Source organism: Streptopelia decaocto (assembly GCF_964273445.1).
Source record: "Streptopelia decaocto genome assembly, chromosome: 5".
NCBI classification, from domain to species: domain Eukaryota; kingdom Metazoa; phylum Chordata; class Aves; order Columbiformes; family Columbidae; genus Streptopelia; species Streptopelia decaocto.
Window position 1 is genome coordinate 22,886,894 of NC_138659.1, and position 23,056 is coordinate 22,909,949.

At 35.9% G+C, this 23,056-nt stretch overlaps 1 protein-coding gene across 1 annotated transcript in view; it reads left to right on the plus strand.

The window, feature by feature from the left end:
• DPYD (dihydropyrimidine dehydrogenase) overlaps positions 1-23,056 on the plus strand; it is a 345,406-nt gene that overhangs the window by 21,948 nt on the left and 300,402 nt on the right. Inside the window, exon 3 of the mRNA XM_082053772.1 lies at positions 21,779-21,861. Coding sequence (XP_081909898.1) covers positions 21,779-21,861 — 83 coding nt within the window. The remainder of the gene's footprint in view (positions 1-21,778; positions 21,862-23,056) is intronic.

Genomic DNA, 23,056 nt, shown 5'->3' on the forward strand with positions numbered 1-23,056 from the left:
ATTTCTGAGTCACCATTGGTAACAGTGCGAAACCTAAGCATTAACAGTCAGGTTTCTGAGTCATTCTGAAAGGTGGTATAAACAGATGCCACTAATCTGCCTGGGGAAACAAAGATTTCTGTTGGTCAGAAGAAATTAAAAGTAGAAGATCTTTGAGATGGCTATACTGATAGTAAATCATAGAGAAGGATGCAAAATTCAGGTCACTTTAGGTCATCAAATTGCCTTCACAATTTTTATAAATTTACTTGTCACTGGAGAATTCAGTGGGATGTGGTAGTCCAGCCTTTTTTTTTTTTTGTAGTGAAACCTTGGATGTATCTGCTGAGGATATGTAAGAGGATTATATAAACCCACCTATGTATGCAGACTTCCTTTAGTTTCTGCATTTAGAAATAATAGTAGTAATTGCTCCAGATGGAAGAGTTGGAAGTATTTCAATGAGACAAGAAAGGTGAAAAGGAAATGAGGTTTAAATTGGTTTGTAGTTAATTGCCATAGCCTGTAACAGTATTGATTTTGTGGCAGTAGTAGCATTGTTCTTTGTCCTTACGTTTGCAAAACCTGATCAGCGTTGTCCGACGGGAGCTTCTCTTCCTTCAACAAAATAATTTTTAAGCTTATTTAGATTTTTGAGAAGGCATCACCTTTGAGCAAGAGTCTTTAACTGTTCTATAGTCCTCTTCAGCCATTAGAGAGAACCAAATTCTTGTCTTTTTCTGTGCAATGTTGCTCTGTGCTAACGGTGGAGAGCGAAAACTGCAGTTCATGGCAAGACGTAACAGATCATGTTGCTCTTTGTGTTCAGAGGACAAGGTTGCTCCCTTAAAACAGTAATACTAAGAGTTTAGTAAAACTCCAAACTGCTTTTTGCTTTGATAATACTTCTGTGACTGTCAGTGCTGTATATGAACATTGGTAAAAAGGAATTCTTATTTTAAAACAGTTTGGAAAGACCACTTAGTGTACAAATGTCCAAGAAAAATCTGTAAATGAGATAATGCTTTTTCAGCTGTAATCAGTTTGTTACTCTAAATATTGCCTTCTGGTGAGATGGAAAAATGTCATATGATTTTTGTGCCCAATCATGTATCACAGTTATGGAATAAACAAGTTAGCAGTTCACTAAGCAGAAATAGTGCAAATTGTAGATATGAAACCCAGTTCACCCAAGGCCTGAAATCAGGAACTTTGGTGATTAAATGCTTCTTCAGTGAATAATTTGACCATTTCCAGACATGTATTGATGAAAGATTATATATTTATAAATAAAAAATGATCCCAAATATTGTAAAATAGAGAACACTCATTAAAGAAAATCAACTCAATTATCTTTATAATCTAAACGTATAGTTTACCTTTGCAAATATTTATTTTTGTCTTCATTGCATATGAATATGCAAGTTTAGCTCTTTTCTGAATGAATATACAATGGCAGATGTCTCTCTAATCGCTGCTCTATTCAAACATTAATTGGTAGAACATATGTAGAATTCTACTAGTCTGAATAGGTATAGGATAGCAGCAGTCTTTTTAATCACATCACTATTCAGCCACTAATTGGTGTGATGATTAAGGGACATTAGAGGGAGCACTTTGACATCTGATTCTTTCAACTGATGTCTGCTTAGTCTGCACTGTATCCATCATGGCCAGACTGATTTCTTAAATAAAACGCTCTGATTCCCAAATGTGGAAAATACTGCATTAGGATCTTTTGAGGTGATTAGGGAATTTGAGAATGATTCTTTCATTTAACTAGTGATTGACTGTATATGCACAAACTATTCGTATGAATAATACATGGGTTACTGAATATCAGAAAGAGCTGAGAAGTAACATCAAGAGATTTTTTCTTTTCTCATAGTGTCAATAATTAAATATTAATACACATTTTAAAATGTACCAGTTTAATCATTTAGCAGTCAAATTCCTGCTCATGCATTTTTTAGATTAACTAATTACTCTGCATTTTCTCGTATCGATACAATATGCTGGCATTTATAGCCATTTTACTGAAATAGAGTGGTTTACATGTTTCTATATGATATCACTTATATGTGCTCTAAGAAATGCATATTATATTCCTTGAGTTTTCTGTTTTATTTTAGTTTCAATGTCTTAAGGTGTTTGTATTAGAATATCTCAATATCTCTTAACTCACCTGAGTACTACAAATTAGTGCTTTTATGCACGTTTTCTGTGTATCATATTGTAAATACTAGCTGATGGCAAGTTAATGCCAAACCCTTTCTCAGTGCTCTGCAAAGAGTTCTGTCTTACCTTGTGGCTCCCTCGGAATGCTGTGCAAAACCACCTCTGACCTCTTAACTTCCTCTGTTCAGAATTCTTCAGGTTTGGTGTTCTTCAGATTTGACGTTTGATGATCCCCCTTTTAATAGAGCAGCACTCACCAAAGATTTTAGTTCCAGGTGTATTTTTAATCTTAACAATTTCAAAACTGAAGTGTGTCCGAGTTGCAAATTGTTTTGTTTTACACATACATATATGACAAAATGACAAATGCTTTGTCTGCTGCAAATGCTAGGTAAGCCTGATCAACTCATTCCCCTTCATTAAACCTGAACAGATCAGAGAGTAGAGATAGGACCAGAAATCTTCACTGTTAACTTTCATTTTCTGCTTAACCTTATATTCTTCTAGATGTGGATTTCTATATGTGCACTTTCCCGTGGTTATTGGATGGAGATAGAGGTACCTTCTTGTATTGATGTGTTGGAAAACAGAATAAATAACAAGAAGACTAATTCCTCTTTTTTCATTCCCTCTACCCCCACTTTTCCTTTCTTTTGTAAACCATTCCACAAACTGAAACCTATACTGCTCTTGCACTCTTTCTTTTCTGCTCCTAGACTTTCTTCTTGTTATAGTGAAAGCCCCATCTCTGTTCTGTTTAGAAATCCATAAAATTAAAAATGATCATAAGTAAGTTTTAGGTTGAGAAATTGCAAGTGCTTGAACGTTGTCTCTTGGAGAAATCTTGTCCATTGTTAACCTCTTAGTAATTACTTGCTTCAGGTCTATTTATATTGTGTAAGTCCTGGAAGACATCTGCTTGCTAGAAGTAGAAGGAGCTGAAAGACCAATTTTAGTGTGAAGAAAGTAGTATAGCTTGCTGAATGATGTATTTTAAGCAGAACTGGTAGCCTTGTCCAATATTAGGTTGCACTGAAGTGCTCCTTACAAGATGCTGCTTGTAGCCTGTCTGCAACTTTGCCATATATTTGGACCAAAATTTTCTGAGTACAGTCCATTGTTTTTTTTTTTTTTTGTGCAAATTAAAAGATCAGTCATAGATGGGTAGCAAAGAAATCGCTTGATTTAAGTAGGAATGAACAGATCTGGCAGAAAGTCTCCGTTTTGATCTTTTAACCAATCCTGATAGTATTATATTTTAAAAAAACACTAGCATCCTCATGCTTTGATGCAAGGATGTGTAACAGGCATGAAAAAGTATGTCAGTACAGCAGAACTGTCCAGAAACTTTGATAACCTTACCTTGACCAGGTTCTGTTGCATTTTTATCACAAGGTACAGTCCTCAGGTGGAAAGCAGTTAACTGCCTTATCACTCACTACTCCTTTGTTTACAATATTCAGTATTTTTTGCTTATGGTGTCCTGGTTTCAAGAACTCTTATATTTTTGGTGGTGCATCTCAGGAATGATTTGAGACTTTTGTAATGATTTCTTTGTTGTTTTATAAACTGATACATTGTGTGAATATAGTGTTGAAAATAAACATCGAGTATTGATATCAGAAATAATGTTTGTGGGGTCCTTGAGCCTGCAAAGATGCCATGTGCTCCTTGGTACGAGAACCTTCCTTATAGTATGTGTGCTTCATATTGATGAAATGGAAACTGGTGGGTGGTCCAGCCTCTGGAGCTGTGGTGTTGCAATGTTGAAGCATATTCCCTCTTAGTCTTTTTGTCTGTGTGCCTGTTCCAGCTGTCTTCAGAAGGCTACATGTGCACGCTTCTGCAGTCACTTCTTCGATCTCCAATCAGTCCTGTTTCTTCAGCAAATATCTGGAACAATCACTCAGCAAAAATACAGCTAGTCATTTCTTAACAGATATTTGTATAATCCATTTCTAAAGGCATATGGTGATGGAGACTTCTTAAGATGCATCTTAATTGAGATCCTTTTTCAGTGATAGAAAACAAGATAAGGGTTGTATTTCAGTAAGTTGTGTGCTGCCTGGGTATTTGTTTTATCTAGACTATAATTTTGTTTGTCTTATGAAAATGTGGTGTGGAATACTTTTTTAAAAAGTTTACTCGAAATTTGTCACATCTACCACTTATTCTGGAGACCATTTGTCCTCTTAAGGACAGAAAATAAGATTGATTTAACTTTGTCTTTACATGCCCATGTTGGCTTTTTTTAGTATCACAGTATCATTTTTAATAAATGTACTCAATTTTCTCTATGGGGGCTATAATTGCTATTTTCACTCAATTTTTTGTAAAGTGAAACATTATCTTTGTCTGTTTTGGCCCCTTGGAAACTCAAGCTCTCAGAGTCTTTGGGAACAATTGATAGTGGTCCATGAAGTGCTTCAGCTAGTTCCTTGATGCCTCAGTGATACATGAACAGCATCTAGCACCTGCCTGATTAAAAAAAAAAAAAAATCCAAAGCATCTTTTCTCCATACTCAAGCCTGCAATCCTGTCTTCTTGTTAAAAATAATACTTTTTGTGATAGTTATGGCTAAACCATGCCATCTTCATGAAGAGAGCAAGGAAGGCTGTGAATAATTCCGTTCACTCTGCATCATTTGTTATTTGCTCTCCTTTCCTGTACATAACCTGTATTTCTCTTTATTTTCTTCTTACTTCTCATGTATATAGAACCTTTTTCATATAATTTTTTAAATCTTCCTTACTAATTGAAACTTTCTTGGTGCCTTAGCTTTCTGATTTTACTCCTATAGGGTTTGTGCTGTTCATTTAAATGTAGAAATTTATATACTTAGGTATGTGTCATACTTTCCCTACTTTTATGATTTTGATTTCCAGTCCATGGAGGAGACATGGTATTATCATGAAGGTCTGTTAAGTGCTTGCCCCTTTTTTTTCTTTCTTTTTCTCCTCCTTCTTTGCTCAGGAAGAGTTTCCCTTCATGCATTTCTATCAAGGTTTGCTCTCTCTCCTGCTTTCCTTCACTGATCGGTATATCTTTCAGGAAACATACCAGCCTGGTCTCTGAGTCTACTGAAATTATATTTTCTGAAGTTCACTGTCCTCATTCGGTTACCCTCACAACTTTCTATACTTGGAACTGATTGTAATGCTGCTAGAGAGGTAAGTCATTGTAAGATGATTTGACTTGCAGCCTGGAAAACCACAGATCCCAATAATGGTAGGGTGCAGGTATTCTTTGATGTGAAAATTGACAAACTTTGTAACAGTTATTAAATCAGAAATGCTAACATAAAATTGTAAATAGTATCAACTCTTACTGATTCAGGCATCAAGCAGAATAGACTTTAGTGTTAAATTTAGCAAATGGGGGAAGTTGTAGAATAGGTAATCACAGAATACAATGTTCATCAAGCTTTTATTTTTTTTTTTGAGTTTATTTAATACAAGTTCTATAGATGAATTACCCAAATTTATTTTAGCATTTTATAAGGCAAACTCAGAAGTTAAGAAAACTATTTAGATGTCTGAACTGAACTGAACTAAACAGCTCGACTACATGAATTTTGAGGAGATTATTACTAATTCAAATATACAAAAGGTATTTGGAATTTGCATCCCAACTTGTAAAGAATAGTTTCAGACTGAACTGGAAAAAAACTTCAAAAAGAATATTAAGAGTGTGGGGATAACCCACAAGGAATTGTGAAAAATGGGATTGATTGGCAAAGCCAGAAGTACAGAGGGAAAAGTGAGAATTTTCAAAAGTCAAGTTGATTCAGACCTGGCAAAAGAAATTAAAACAAATAGTAAAAGGTTTTTCAGCTATATAAAACAAATAGTAAAAGGTTATTCAGCTATCTAAATTAGAACAAACAAAAGAACAAGGAAAGCCAGTGTGAAGATAGGATTAAACATTCTAGGTATTGTCTAAAATCTTTGTAAATCATTGTCCTAGTTTCAGTAAAATGGGAGTAAAACAAGAGGTGGCTAGTGGGCAGACAAGTGCAGAAATGGCAACTACCCCAGAAAGGCCAGAAGGAAAACTTGAAAGGTTTCAGCTCTGAGGTCAAAAGGAATAGAAAAATGTCTGTGAAAGTATCACGGAAAAATTGACACGTGGAAATACAGGCCTAAGAGCAAAGCAAGCTGTATGTTATGGTACTTGATTAAAGAATAGCCAATGTAGTTTCTGTATGTTAAAAGATGGAGAATTGATGGGCAGCTATAACTGTTAGTCTCATATCAACAGCATGCAAAACATTGAAAACAAATTTTGAAGTGCAGATCTATTAAACCAAGATAAATATACAATGGAATAAGACATATTGGGCTATATTGTTAGGGACAGATCATGACACACTGACAAGGGTTTTTTCTGGCTAATTAATAATGATGTATCATCTACTTAGATTAGAATAGTAACATGGATAAGGGACTGGCTAGAAAGGAAATGAGTGAGTAGTGCTCAAAAAAGAGCTTCTGAGCTTTGAGCAGAGCTTGTTGAAGGATCAGTCTTCAGATTCATACCATTTAATATTTTCATTAATGAGCTTGACATAAATATTAGGAGTGTGTTACAAGAAAGTCGACAGGTACTGTCAATACAGAAAGAACTAGAGCATCATAAAGAACTGACACTGGAATTTAGAATAAAAAAAAAGGTAAGAATAAATTTAAAAGTGCAATTAGGAGACTGTACAGCCAAGGGCTGAGGAGAGAATAATGACTGGGAGCTTAATGGTTGGAATTAAGAGAGGGGATGATTTAGAAATACCAGCTGATCAGAGGGTGATGGTTCCATCAACTGGATGAGAAAATCTGAATGTGAAAGCATCAGAGTAACTCTCATCATCCAAGGTGTCACTTCCAGTCTCCTATATACTTTAACATTTTGGACCATAGGTGACTGATACAGCATGCTCAGTTATTCTGTAGACTTTCTGTGCCGATTGCTGGCTGTTGAAAGTGGATATTCATAGTATGTAGAGTAATTGCTTTTAAATCACTTCAGATGCTGTAGTTATGCATGTCATTGAAATGTTCATAGGGAAAAATAATCCTGCCTTCAAATAAGGTTTTGAATAGTGTGCAGTAAATAAGGCTACGCACTAAGCATAAATGTTGAAAGGCTATTGATTAGGTGAGCAGTCTGTTCTGTCTTCTGAGTCAGGCAGCGCTTCTGTGTAAAATAGCATATGATCATATCATTAAAACTGGTGTTTTGTTGCATATGCATGAAAGGACCCAATCCCGTTTTGAAACAGCAAACATTTTTAAAGCATTTTTGAATTTAAGTGCTTGACTTTGCAAAGCCTGTGTTTGTTTTATGGTGGCCTGTATCATCTATGAGTTCTGCTGTGTTCTCCTACCAGCTCTGTGTATCCTACTTTGGCCTTTAATTTCTAAAAACTTTGGTGTGGGAATGAGGCTAATAAACTGGGATTGTCTAAATATTAGTTTCTGTCCTTTGTTTACCTTTGTGGATCATTTTCAGTTTCTCTTTACTACATATAATTTGTAGCTGGCAGATGTAGACTGATGCTGTTAAATGTCTTTTTAAGGTATGTGCTCTGATGCGTTTTCTTTTCACTTGCTACGGATACTCTGCTATGAGGACATCAAATTGCTTTGGGGCTGTTTTAGCTATATAAAAAGTTCTTAGGTAATAACATTTATATGCCCTTCAGAAAGATACACTTTACCTGAACATTTCCTCCATTCTGTAGGGCTTCATCACAGACTGATCCTTAGCCTAATTTATGTAGTTATCTTTTGCTTTAGCATTTCTATTTCTTGACTCCCATTCCAGGACTCCTAATATCCTTAGAGTTTTAGTGCCTTGGATAAGCATTATTTACATCCCCAAATTAAAAGGACATTTATTTTTCAGATATTGTCATTGGCTGTTTGAAGGAGTCATTAATTGCTGTGGAATAAAAGAGGATTGTCAAGGAAACTGGCTTAATATCTGTCCTCTTGATACTCAGTTCATCAATACTTTGCAAAGTATGGACTTAATGAGCATTTGTTTCTAACTTTTGATGGTTGAGCCCAGCAAACTTTTGTTTTAAAATAAAAAAGAGGGTGGGAGAGAAGCTTCACTTTCTATTCTGTAACATTTGAAGTCATTAGAAATCAAAGATATTGAAAATCTTTTAAGCTTGGCTCTATAAACTTTAGGAACAAACTTCAATAGTAAACCCACTGCATTTTTGACGATGCTTGGACCATTTTTCTTATCCCGTACAATCTGAAGGCTACCTACTATCTTTTCTTTAGTGTAAAGCTTTCAGAAGCAACTTTGCAAGAGTGTAGGAAGTCAATGAATCTCTGCCAGTAATGCATACACTGACTATTTAAGAGTTGGGTGAATTTAACACAAATTTTGATTTCATAAGAAATATTATTTACATTTTATTTCTCAAAGGTTGTAACAGTAGTAGCATTAGTGAACCATAATAACATATAAGCTGTGTGTGTTTTATGCACATGGGAGTACCTGAGATGGGGGCAGCGCACATCAGAGTATGGGGCCATTTCTTGTGCTGGAAGAGTAGTCCTGTTGTTGGTTCTTTCTCTGGAGTTTTACTTTTTCGTTTATATTTTCCTCTGCATTTATTTGCTAGTGAACGGACAAACAATGTGAGAAGGATCTTGCATATATTTGTAGCAATAAGTCTGAAAAGCTCTGTTGCCACCAGAGCTCTAGAAAAGCTGTGGAGAGGTACAGGGCGTTGCTAGGCAACACCGCATGGCCACAGATAGTATTTTTCTTTTAATTTATTTATTCTTCAGTTTGAGTGTGTCCTGCTTGGAGCCATTTGGGTAATAGTTAAGCAAGCACATAGAAATCAGAGAGCTGCAGGAGTGGAATAAAGGAATGCAATATAAAAAAATAAGAAAGGAAAAGCCGTGACACATAATGAAACAGACCAAGACACATGAAATAATTAGTAAGGACTAGGGGAAAAAAGTAAACAAGCATGGAGAAACAGAACAGGAGAGGAAAAAACTCAAGTAATGGAGAAAAAAAAAAAGATAGGGCACTATTGAAGAAAAATTAAAAATGGAAAGCTCAAACAGTTTATACACAAGGGAAACAGGGAAACTGCTGCATAAGAATTAAAAATCAGAGATAAAAGTGGCTTTGAGAAGAAAAAGGAGAAATTTGGTAATCATGTTAAAAGAATAATGGTTTTTGTTTCTTTTTGCTTTGCAGCCACCCTGCTCTTTCCTATTGCTCAGTTTGCACTTACACAATAGTAATAGTGACACTCAGGAGCTGGGGACTGATTAATAAGTCCAATATGTTTTCAAGAGAGAAAAAATAATGTAAAATAAGAGTTTCAGTGTTATTTGGGAAATATTCAGTGTGTATGTTTGAAAATAGCATTTTCAAAACTAGGTTATTGTGTTTTATTGTGCAATGCGGATGATTATACTAAGGCTACTAGGTTAAGCTCTGCGGGGAGGGAACGGGTTTTTCATAGTCTCCAAGTTAAACACATTAAGCAGTGCCAGGTCTGGCGTTTGCAGTGTCCTGGGAACTAAAAGCCCTTCACCTGCGGTAGCTGAAGCCACTTCTAGACTTAAGAGTAGCATAGGCATGTGAGTAAAGTGCTGTGACAGAGCCAGTCCTGCTGAGAGACTCAATTTATTAGCTCAGGATCTGTGCTACCTAACCCAAATGTCTTGAGGAACACTGTTTGTGGGACCTGAACCAGACTCCTTAAAGAGTGCTAAGCCTAACTTGTACCAAGGAGCCTTGAATCACACTTCTGTTCTGGTGACTCTTGGCTCCATGTCCCTAGTTGCTTGGGAATTGCTGGCAAGGTGCTGGCGTAGTGCTTTGGGGCATTGCTTGTATTGCTCACCTCAAGCTGAACACAGCAATTTTTACGAGACTGACAGGAAGGGGAATACAGCAGTCTGAGCTGTCTGAAGGCAGACCAGAAGAGTTTGGGAGAACAAAGCTACTTGGGTGGAGACATGAAAGCTTCCCAAGGAGTAAAAACCTCACAGAGAAGACAGTAGATGGGACACAGAACTGTAATATTATAGAAGAGTGCCTGGTGCCATACTGAGGTATTGGGTTGTTAGGTGCTCTTCTCTCTAAGATGCTAAATGGAACTGAGACCTGAGGCTATATATATCCTGGATGTTGTTTTCAAGCTGCATGTGAATAAACAGCATTACAGCAGAATTCTCCTAATGCTCTTTCTAATGTTCACCGTGAAAAAAAATTTTGAATGCCCTGCTGACAAATGTAGCTACACATAAACCCTGTTCATTTCTGTATATAGGAAAGTTCTTGTTCATGTCATTTCTTACAGAAAAGAGACTGATACCATTTATTCCCTTAGATTTGTATTGAGAGATTCTCAAGCTTAGTAAATATGCACGGTATCTTATTCAAAGAAAATTACAACTTATTTGAGCAGTTTTCCCTCAGTTTTGATTATGTCTGTGTCTGTAAATAGATGACACAACAGATGGTGATAACTTCATAGAATCTGCAACAATTGTAATAGCCCCATGCCTCTGATTTTCTCTTTTTTTTTTTTTTTTTTGAGAGGGAAAAATATTTTACAGCAACAGTGTTTGTACTGTCCTACTTTTGTTATGTTCAGCCCCACCCCGACACTTGACTTTCCCCTCCTTAGCAATGAGTGTAAGCTTTCATTTTGACTAACTTGGCTTGATGCATGATATTTAAAGATATGTAACTGTGTTGACTGTTAAACAGTTTTGGCTCCCAGTGAACCAATTTAGTGGTTCTTTGTGCTTTCCACTTTCTTCTCCTCCTTTTTTTTTTTTTTTTTTTTTTTTTCCCCCCCCACTTCCATTTGTTTCTTCTGACTTTGTATGTATTATGGTCTGAGGTCACTGTCTTGCTGTATGTGGACTCTCTAGTTTTACAAGAAGGTTTTAAGTACCAGTCAATGATGAGCACAGTGAAAAGTGCCTACAAATATAGTAGTCTTTTCAGTATTTTTCTTTATGGTATTTTTGGGAAAAAAAAAAAGACAGCAAGTTTTCCTCTGATTTAGCTGTTTTAGATGGCAATTACTATAAAATGTATTTAAATACTTGACTTTCCTGAACATCTCAGTAAAAGGACATGTCTTTCGAATCTCAAAGAAAATGGAAACAAAGGAGAAATTACAGCCTAGTTTTTGTCATTGTTGCTGGGTTTGTGTGTGTGTGTGTTTTTGTTGTTGTTGTTTGTTTGTTTGTTTTTTCTAGAGATATGTGATGTCCCTTCTCCTTGCAGGGCGGTGGACTAGGTGACCTTTGAAGGTCCCTTCCAACTCAAACTATTAATATGATTCTATGACTTGTCAACTGACATGTCCTGCTATCATCTACCGTTACTTGAGAGTCAACATGTAGTTTAAAACAGAAGAGCTGAGGTAATGTTTTGTCGGTGCTTGCGTATGGTGTTCATAGTTAATGAATGCGCTTCAGATTATTTTGAGTCAAATAATTCTTCAGTTTTTTGTGAGGAATGATAGTGATGAGAATCTGATAGAAAATGCCGTAATGCAATGGCATGAGGGTCTTAATACAAGGGTTGTGCTCTACTGGCTGCAGTCGTTTTCCCTAATTCTCATTCCTTTGACTCAGGGATATGGTTCTCAAGCAAACTTAATATTTCCAGTTATTCCTCTGGGGAAATCTAGTCTCAGTTTCATATTTGGCTTTGTCTGTGGTAAGTACCCTGAACTGTCACATGAGGAAATTTGTTTCATTGCTATCTAAGTGATCTTTTATGCTGCGATACTGCTTTTCAGATAACACGGTAAACCAGAATAGAAGTGTATATACTCTTTTCTTGGTAACTCACCAAGTCAGAGGATGGGATCTTAATAGTATTTTTTGTGGAATTGTTTCAGTTTTTTGCAAAGAAAATTTGGAGGAAAGATGCTCCTTTATGAAGACCTGGCCAGTGAGTATAGTGACATATAGCCACATATGGTTATGGCAAGAAATATAATTAATTTCAGCACTGACATATTGTTCGTTCTGATCTGTCACTGTTTTCTTCAACTAAGCTAAGCAGAGGATGGCATTTTTATCTCCCTTCCTGTAGGACCGAGATGTTGGGTTGCTTGGAGCCCCGAAGTCATAGATCCTACAGTATTTTCCGTATATCAGTCTAGTTGCTTAGTATTGCCACCAGGTCTTTGGCACTTTGCCTTGTATTTAGCTTCTTTTCAGGCTCTTTCCAAGGGATTTAATGACTATTTTATGTAAGTCTTTCTGTTGTTGGTGAAAATTGGGAGTACACAATTTACTAAGTAGTACATGAAATGTGGTTTAGCTGTTGCATGCGTTTCTATAACTGTCAGTAGAAAGACATGATCTGGAAGATTAGAAGGACCTTGGCAGGACCTTGCTGTTGTGGCTTAACCCCAGCTGACAACTAAGCACCATGGAGCCTCTTGCTCACTCCCCATATCCAGTGAGGTGGGGGAGAGTATTAGAAGGGTAGAAGTGAGAAAACTCATGGGTTGAGATAAAGGAAGTTTAATAGGTAAAGCAAAAACCATGCATATGAGCAAAGCAAAACAAGGGATTCATTCATTACTTCCCATGGGGCTGGCAGGTGTTCAGCCATCTCCAGGATCACTGGGCTCCATCATGTGTAGAGGTTACCTTGGAAGACAAACACCATCACTCTGAACATCTCTGCTTTGTTCTTCTTCCTTCAGCTTTATATACTGAGCATGACTTCATACGTTATGGAGTAGCCCTTTGGTCAGTGGGGTTCAGCTGTCCCAGCTGTGTCCTTTCCCAGCTCCTTGTGCACCCCCAGCCTGCTCGCTGGTGGGGTGGCGTGAGGGACAGAAAAGGCCTGGGCTGTGTAAGCACTGCTCAGCAGTAACTGAAACATCCCTGTGTTATCAACACTGTCTCCAGCACAAATCCAAAACAACCCTAGACCAGCTACTGTGAACAAAAATTAACTCTATCCCAGCCAAAACCAGAACACTTGCCTAGTCAGTTCTTGTAGTTGTTGGGGAAGAAGCTTATGCAAAACCATGAGAAACAGCTTAGGCAGATTAGCTTCTGCAGAATTGGTTGGGAAAATTGTGTCCTGTTGTATGGCTTTTTTTTAGATAATGAGGCAGCTACAAAGAAGATGCAGTGCATGGTGAACCTTGAAAAAAGATGTTTTGTTGTGGCCCTTCTGAAAAATACTATTGTTGGAGAATAAAGTGTGTCTTGTAAGAGATGAGAGGTGGCACCTTGGGCTGAGGAAGCAAAGCTGCTACATGTACTATGCTTTTATTCCTCTACATAGGGCTGGTCTGTGTTGTTTCAGGATGGCATTTAAGCATTTTGTTGTAACTTTAATTTTTGAAAAGCTCTTATATTTAAAAATTCTTTACCAATGCATGAAAAATAAGAGGGAACGTGTAAGCTGGTACTCTCAAATATGTGGGCTTAGTTCCTTAAATTTTTGGTCAATTGGCTTCTAAAAAAGCAGGGGCTTTTGGGTATGTGTTTTTTCTTATGCTCTTTGTTGAAGGTCAAGAACATAATCTGTTCTTTAGGAGTACAGTTCTACCTGCATTTTAAAGATTCTTGCTTTTTTTTTCTCAGAGTTATGAGCTCTGTAAATGTTAATTCTCAATATGAGTCTGGTCTTTACCTACATAGTCTCATTTTATTTAATCTCCACAAATCAGGGGAATATTTGCCTAAGCAGAGTAAAGAGTCTCAAGGGAAAAGTGAGCTAGGTTGAGGTATGGGAAGGTACTGTGAGGGGAGGAAGTACAGCATTTGGTTTTGTTTTTTTTTTTTTCTTACCAATCTTTGTTTAGATATATTTTCACTGTCAGGTGAAAATAATATATTTAGAAATTCTGTGTAAAGCCTGTGTCTCTTTACTTGGACTTCAAGCCTTTAAAGAATTAAATTGTAAATTTCTCCTATGCATACCAAAGATTCAGAGGATTCAACCATCCAGAAAGGGTCCCAGACAGGACCTCTAACTTCTGTGAAGGCTCTCACGTAGTGCTCAGGCTCTCCAATAGGATGAAGGCAGGACTGCAGTTGCATTAAAAAATAAAAAGTATCTGGATGAAGCTTGTTGAATTCTAAGAGAGTATGTATGTTTCCTGCTACAGAGCCCATTCCCATACAGGAAAGCAGCCTTGAAAGTGTCCCTTTTAGATGCAGAGGGACCGGTAGCTTTTTGCTGATTCCTCCCATTCATCTACTGATGAAGTTCAAAATTTGTTCTAGAAAGAGAAGGAAAAAAGTGGGAGAGGCAAAAGTTTTCCTTCCTTTATGTTCTCAACATTTTCTCTGTCTTTTAAAGCTGAGTCACAAGGGGAGGAGCGTTATAAAATGTCCTGTCTAGTGGCACCACCCGCATTCTCTGCTCCTTTGTTATTTCCAGCTGTGCCTCTGCTGTCTTGCATATCTTTTGTAGCTTTTTATTCTTTTATTTTGAGTTCTTTGGTCTACTATTCTTTGTGTTGCATGCTTGGTCCTTTCAGAATGTCTTTTCTCATCTTCCCTGTATCACTGCTATCTGATGTGTTATCCGTTGCCAAAACACGTGGTGTCTACATCTGCTCTGACAACAGCAGGTTGAATGCAAGCAAGATACCGTACCCTTATGTGAACACTGAGAGGCTGTTATAAATTTGCTACTTGAAATTCGTGCATGAAACAGCATGAAAAGGAAGTTAGCAGAATGCCATCTAAGATTGGAAGATCTTGGTAAAATTGCAAACTAAAGAGTTATGTGTGTTCAACAAGTAATTAGCTTTTATATAATTACCTGTCTTTAAGGATTAAGTGCATCATATTTTAAACTGTGAAAACATTAAAAAAATCCAAAATTGTCTGCTTCCACTTCAGAATTCTCAGTTACATTGACGGTATTTCTGGTAATGAATAACAAAAAACACACTTGCAGTTTCAGAAAATATCTCATGCATTGGAGTTTCCTGGTATCGGTCCTGTTTTAGCAATATATTCCTGTTAGTGGAGAAAATGTGATAATTGTGTTTGAGTTTGCATGCGCACTATTTTTAGTGCTTTAAAAATCATATTCCTCTTAAAAAAAACTGAGAAAAATTAACATGGTTATGCTAATTAGGAACTGATTATAGCCACCCACAACTCTATGTCATATTTTTTCTATGGATTTTTATTTGATTACTGACAGAGCTGGTTTTCTGTTGGAAGTCTGCTGGTTTTGATGTATTAATATCTATATTTTTCACGGAGCCTGTCTGGCCAATATGGCTGTATCACATAATGAAAAAATTGTGATAACAAATGTTCATGTATTATGAATGACATGCTGTCAAATGTTATGTAAATACCTGAGGGCTCAATATACTTTCTGCAGATATTAGGAACATATACTTATTTTAAAAATACCAATTTTTCCTTTGTGAACAGCTGGTCAGGTATCAGTTTTAAGCTGCTTCTGCCCCTGTTTGGAATAAGAGCACCTTGAGAATTAATCACAGCAAATAGAAAGGAGGAATTTAGCAGGTAGATATTGCATAAATCATAATATCTTACAGTTAGGATTAAAGAATCCTTTTACTTGTTTAGTTTTTAAGAATGCTCTTAGATAAAATCCATTGGCAAATGCCATTGGTTTTGTTTAGTTGCTCAATATAAGGATAGTTTAAGGGGTCTTCATGTATGGAATACAGCTGTTAGCTACTGAATAACTTCAATGAATCGTAGCATCAATATTAGAATAAATGCAATATTTGTAAGCCATTTTATCCTATAGCAGATGGGTGCTTAAGTCTGAGAGAGAGGATCAATGGAACCATTTATCTTTTTGTATTGTTTCAGTGTAGAAAGAGAGTCTGTTCTAAATCAAGAAAGAAGTCTGCTAAGAATATTTACATTTCGTTGGAATAAAGCACAGTGTTATATAAGTTCGCATCAAAAGTACTAGCTGTGCTATTCCAAAATCATAACAATTGTCTATTAGTCTGTTTTTAATAATTTTTCTTTGGCATGTAATCCTGTTTAATTAGATTCTACTCTCTCTGTTGTTTCAAGATTCCATAAACTGGAGTCTTATATACCAGCTGCTAAAGCAGGAGTTACTGTCTAAATGATATTCACAATGAGTATTTGGAAGGTTTACAATTATACCCTTGCTAATAAATTGTGCTATTTTCCCCAACAGTTTTAAGTGCTAATCTTCAGAAGGCATTTTAAAATTAGCTAAAATTCTGTCAAGAGATTTACAAAAATTGTTAGCATGAAGATAATTATGTCACAGTCCTTGGACTCCATCTCTGATTGTGTGCATAAATCAGAAAATGTCAGCTGTGTTTTCCCTTAATAATTATCCTTGCAGCAATATATTACAGTTTAGATTACTATTATAATGTTGCTTTAGGTTTATAAAACACAAGTTAGTTATTTCTAAAGTTTTCTGCTGATGAAATAATTCACATTTCCAGAAGAACAAGTGATTATTGGTGTTAATATTTTGTTTATTAATAAGGAAATCAATATGGAAATGAGCATTCTACATTTTAACACAGTCCCCTGAAGAAATCAGCTTTTTGTTACAACTTTGTTAAAGGACATCAATTCTACATATGATCAATATTTTCAAAAGAGCTAGCTGATGTGGTCAGCCTTGTGGTATGTGTGGGAGTTACAGGAGATTCTATAGATCCCCAACAGTTTTGGCAATCTGTTGTTGGAACCTATCTCCTTAAAGGTAACTAATTGAAATATCAGAGGGAGCTACTACATCCTTCAGAACTTGCACTAGGTTGTCTCATTTTAAGCACTCAGAAATCTAGGTAAAATACATTTAATATGCACATTTTAAAATTTAGCTACATAAACATTAGAAAACTAAGACACAATATGCTCTGTAGGAACCTTTTTTTGTGAATCGTATAGGAGAAAACAGGAGAAAAATGAATTAGTTTTTGCATTAGCAGCAATTATAAATACAAACCAAAGAGATGAGAGCTGTTCCATCTTTCAATTGCTGTATGTTACTTATGTTTAATACACAGAGAACATTTGACAGTAAAAATGTGAGATTTGCTTTCACAAATGTTTGGAAAAAAACTCAGGCTTTCTAAGAAAATTCTCTAAAACCATGTGGAAGCAATGAGTTCCAAGAACTCATCAATCCTACTTACTTAAAAACTTCTTTCATGGAAGAGCAACGGTATTTTAAGTAAGGCTTTTGATTTGGCAGTGTATCAACTAGGATATCTTAGAGATCTACTCAATTTGAGTGATGCGGCTGCCTTAGAATAGGTCTTACGCTGTTGTCAGATCAAAAGATTTTATTTCTCAACTATCTCAAAACGTGTGTAAGACATTATGTGTAATACTAAGACTTTCGAAAGTCTTATGTGAAGTATTTCAGGATAGAGTTAAAGTAGCAGGAAATGGCTTAGTGTGATCCCACTTCAGTTTGACTGGATGGAAGATTTAAGGTTCATTTCAATGGAAGTGCAGTCCCTTCTATCAGTACTGTATTGCAGAATGGGCAAGTTTGAGTTATTGTCTTCTCAGAACTGTGATTTTAGGTCTGTCGTGTCAGAGCAGAGGCAGCAATGCTTTAGTGATTTAGGGAGATCCTCAGTGGTGGCACCAGGCAATAGAGTGATTTGGTTTCTGAGCTACTTCTGCAAAGTTTTGCATTTGACCCGAGAGGCCAAATCACAAATTGTTTTCCAAATGGCTAAGTCAAGAAACAAGGGCTTTTCCACCTGAGACAAAAACATATGCAAGAAAGCTAAGCTGATGAATTTTTAGAGATGTGTTTTTAAAAGCATAACTTCACTTTTGCCAGGATCATAGGCTTTATTTAAAACCAGAGTGATTATTTATATTCTCCAGTTATGTGAGCTAACTTGCTATTTCAACCAGTGTCAAAGAGGAGTACTTTGGGCTCGGTAGTTGCTGGCTTTCCTCAGACTGTTATAATATGATAAAGTTTATGTCATTATATTATTAGTATTGTTACTTACCATAACTGAGAATAGAGAATTATGAGTACGTAGTCCTTGCTCCCAAAGCTTGCAGTTTATTTTATTAACAAGAATAAAGTGCAGTGGGAAAAAAGTCATATTCTTGTGGTTATGGGAGAAAAAGCTTTTCAATTTGTTCATTAATCTTTTTCCCTCATCTTCATATGTTCAACATTCATCTTTCTCATTTCTGATTAGATGTTCCACCGATATGCTGTGTGTGATGCCACAGATATCTGTCTACATCTCCCTTTTCAACTAGTTGTCATGTAGTTTTAGTTAATATCTTGTATGATAAGTAGGTCATTTATTGATATATAAAATCTCTTCCCCGCTCTCTTGCTTTTTAGTTCATTTAAAAACCTCAAAGTATTTATGCTAGCATCCTTTAAGAAGCAGTATTTAGACTTTTGTGGCTTTTTGACATGCAATAGTAGTTTGACTTATGATGGCCATGTCCCTGATCACATCTCTGTACTTATTTTTCCTCCTGAACCTCTCAAAGGTGATATTTAGTTTAGTATCATACAGCACTATAGATCTGCCAACAGCGATAACATATAGAGTACTATATAATTATTAAATCATAGAGTTAAAACTTCTAGACTTTATCTATACCTACAGAAAATCACTTGGCAGTAAGCCACCAGATCAATTTTTTTTCATTGCTTGTGTTTTGATTTTTTTTTTTACTTTCGTTGCTGCTCAAAACAAAACACCTGGGAATTTAATTGCTTGTTATGTGAAGTATTATGGTCCAAAACATACTGCCCTGTGCAAGATGTTTATAGATATTAATATATTTGGTAGCACAGATAATAGAATGAGCTCAACTTTTGCTACTGATTTGCTGCTTAAGAATGTAAAGCTCAGCCTGGTCAGGGTCTACCAACATTTCATCATTTCCAAGACATATTCTTCAGAGTACTCTCATGCTCACAATTTCATTCACATTGGTAGGCTTTCTTATAAATACTATCCTTTCAGCCAATCTGCAAGTGTAGCGTGTGAACTGATACTCAGACCCATGAAGAAGTGGCATCTGTACACCTGTAGCTATGCTTACTTTTGGTATTTCAGACACCCTGTTCTCCTGTCTCTGAGAGGATCCAACATGCTGCTTTGGATGATTGCAACTCTGCTTGGAAAGCAGTGGATATGATCAATATTTGCTCCCTCTCCTCTTCAGTATGTGTGCAGTAACTGGTGACATAGTACCATGAAGTCATCTTCCTTCAGGAGTTTGCATATGGCTCAGTTTTTAGTTCATTCTTTCCTAATGGTGAAGTTATTTCCTTGCCTCCTGCTGTACCTTGGATGAGAGCAGCTGAGAAAGATATTGTCCAGAAACAATTCTCAGAAATGGTGAAAGTTCATTTTCTTGCCAAATGAATTGATACCACATCTATTATTTGGATCTATAAAATTTGTTCAATTTTTTGTTCTGGATTATCTATTAATTTTCACATTAGGTTTATAGTTGAGATGGAATATTTGTGTGTGTAAGGCTATATAATCACAGCATTTTCTGTAGATGTGGACCACCTTTGCCCTTTGGCTGATTAACACAGTATGGGCTATATAGACAAAGAAGAAATACCAGCTGAACTTACTCTCAGCATTTTCCATGTGGAGAGTATCAGTTATTTTAGCCTGTATGATACAGAGAAGATTTAGTTGTGCTTGATAAAAATATTTTGTGCTTTGGATCCTCTGTCATTTCCATGTGCTTTATACCAGGAGGTCAAGAGAAATGAACTGCGTCATGCTCAGATTTTCTGAACCTGCCCTGAGATGCTGATGGCACAGGATTGTCAAAATATGGGCTGTCCTCTTTTGGTGCTTGGAGCAATGTTCCAGATGGTGTTTCCTTTGCTCTATTTTCCTGGGCGATGGGAGGCTTGATTTTTTGCTTGCACAGCTACTTTCAGTTCAGTGTTGATGAATCACAAATGCTTTGTTAACTAATATTCTTGATTTGGGTTTCTTTTGTGCATTTTAAATGACCAACCTGCCTGTATGTGCATGGTGCTGAAGGTCAGTTTACGCTGACCTAAATAATGAAAACTTCACTGTAGAACTTCACTATCTTTCTTGCGCAATTCCTTTGAGTTTTTGAGTTGGATTTTGCCATACAAAGGACAACTGATTGTAATATAAACAAAGAAAATAATATCAGATTAGCCATGAGATAAGATTTACTACTCATACTTAAGACAGGCATCAATCATTTTTGATATGGCAGAGAAAAGATTGCAAAAGTTCCAAATGTAGCTTTGTTTGTTTCTCCTGCTCAGAAATGTATTGTTAAAGTATTAAAAGTTTGTATTAAAAAGTCTATAATCTTATTTCAAAATAATGATATTTTAAATGTTAATTGGACAAGCTAAAATGTATTGTTAGGTCATTTACAAATACATGATTATTTCCTTTCCAGTAATGCATTTGTAGCCTCAAATTGAATGTAATTATAGAAATAAAGAATCAATGCACTAAAGAAATAACAATAGGTAACTATTGTATTTACTATAACTATCTTCAAGATGTGGACGTGAAAATTAATTCAGATATTAAAAACTGTGAAAGCATTGTGACCAAATAATAGTGCATGTATTTTCTTTAAAGCTACTGCATAAAGAGCCTGACAATCCTGCCTTCAAGGTTGTTAGCAATAGTAACTGTTTTGCTTCCAACTTGTGTTTCTTTTACACCCACATGGCAAAATTATGCCTCCCAGAGGTAAGCTTTGGTATTGGAGAAAGGTGCTGTAGAGAACAGGGGGGACTTAAAGCCTCCTGTATTGACGGAGCCTCAAGAGAATATAAAAATCCTGTGGATGATGCAGATGATCAGAGAATTATTGTTTTCTGGCATTTCGCACTCACTTTGCACAGATACAAATTTCTATACTCCCTGGCATCTTCTGAATCAATTTTACTGCTGTTATGGGAGCAGAAGAGGAGGATCAGCACTGTGGAATGATGGAACCAGTCACACATTTAATAATAACTGAATATAGTGAAGTTTATTTCATTTGCTGTCACAAAATTGCTGGCTTCATATTACTTTTAGAAATACTGATGAGCTCTAATCTGGAAAAGCACATTAAGTGGTTGAGGTGTCTGTAAGCAATCTTTTCAGTTTCTGTTATGTTTTAAAAATTAAATTAAATATGAATTAAATGGAATTGGTTTGTTCCAACAACACGGTCTGTTTTATTGGGACAGAATATCTAACTTTTATTATAATTCTAAACTGCACATTTATGTTTCTATTCTCATCTGTGTGTGTATACTATCTTTGTAGCCTTGCATACTGATTAAGAAAAATCATTTTTTTTTAAAGAAGAAAAAAGTAAGAATTCCATACATTTAATTATGGAACATTTATAAGATGATTTCCATGACAACCATATAATAAGATTCATGTTTACTTTGTTTCTGAGTTCTCAATGTCTTTTTAATGACTCCTGTGTAATTAAAACAGAATGCATAATTTGAGGTTACATAAGATAAATCAGTTTTGTGTGCATGATGTTGGATAATTTTAATATATGTACAACATACTATTTAAGAGCCTTACATGCATTTGTCCATTTGTTGCAGAACTGTGAGAAACTAGAAAATAATTTTGATGACATCAAGCATACGACTCTTAGTGAGCGAGGAGCACTTCGAGAAGCAATGAGGTAAGTCTGGGTCACCATAGCAACAGTCACAGATGTGGTAAAGAAAGAGTCATTCTTCATTATTGGGGGAACAAATGAGTTCATTGCCACCATTCAGCTCTATTCTCTAAGGTATTAATTTGTCAGTGGAGAGGCTTCCCTTGAGGCTGTACTTTGGTTTTGAAGCTGCATAAATGTTAAGCCTGACTGCACAGTAAAAAACGTAAATGTTTAATTTGTTATTTAAAATGCTTAAGGGGTGCCTTGCTTTATATTTATACTAAACTGTGAGTGAATGAAAATATTGTTCATCTAAATTCTGTAAGCGTTACAGCAATTGTACAATGCTGTTTGAACAAACCTGTGTTTGCTTTTAAATTGGATTTGATTTTTATGTGTGTAGTTCCTGTGTACTCTCTTTTATCACCAGATTCACATGATTTTGATTTTGCTAATGGAATGTTAAAGTCTATCTGGGCCTTCATATATTGTAGGTATATATATTTTGCTTAATATCTTTATATCATTGCACTTAATGCTTATTAGGGGAGGTTAAAATTAGTCAGTACATGCATCTTCTCACACCCTTACTTGCACTGTAGAGTATCTGTGTACAGGACTCTGAAGAAACTTGCCAGCCGTAGTGCCTAGAAAAGGGAATGATTACTATGCTGAAAGGTGGTGGAATCAAAGATAGATTTTCTAAAGTAACTCACTGAATAATCAGGAAGATGTTAATTATAGTATTATCTGTCAATCAGAAAATTACAGTAAACTGTATTTTTAAAGGTTTCAAAAGCTGGATAGTAAAATGTAACAATGCAAACGTACTGCTTCATTTGACTTGCCTGATATCAGAGTAACTTCTTAGGCTTGCACTAGCACAGTAAAAAGTAAAACCAACCACAAAAAATATTCAGAATCTTTTTGAAAAACTAATTACACCCATTTGCTTTGATTGTGTTCATAATCCCTTTAAATTTATGGATGTATGGGAATGACTTTATTTGCCTGACTGACTTTATGTTCATGACACTCTTGTCTTGTGTACACTGCTACGAATAAGTGTTTGTAAAGGTATTCTGACTTGAAAAGCAACCTGCCTCTTTTGAAGCCTTTTCTTACTACCTCCAAATTATATTCTTTCCTTTTGAACATCTCAACTACTAGCATTGCAAATAACTGTAAAAATAACTACATTTACCTTTCTAATAGT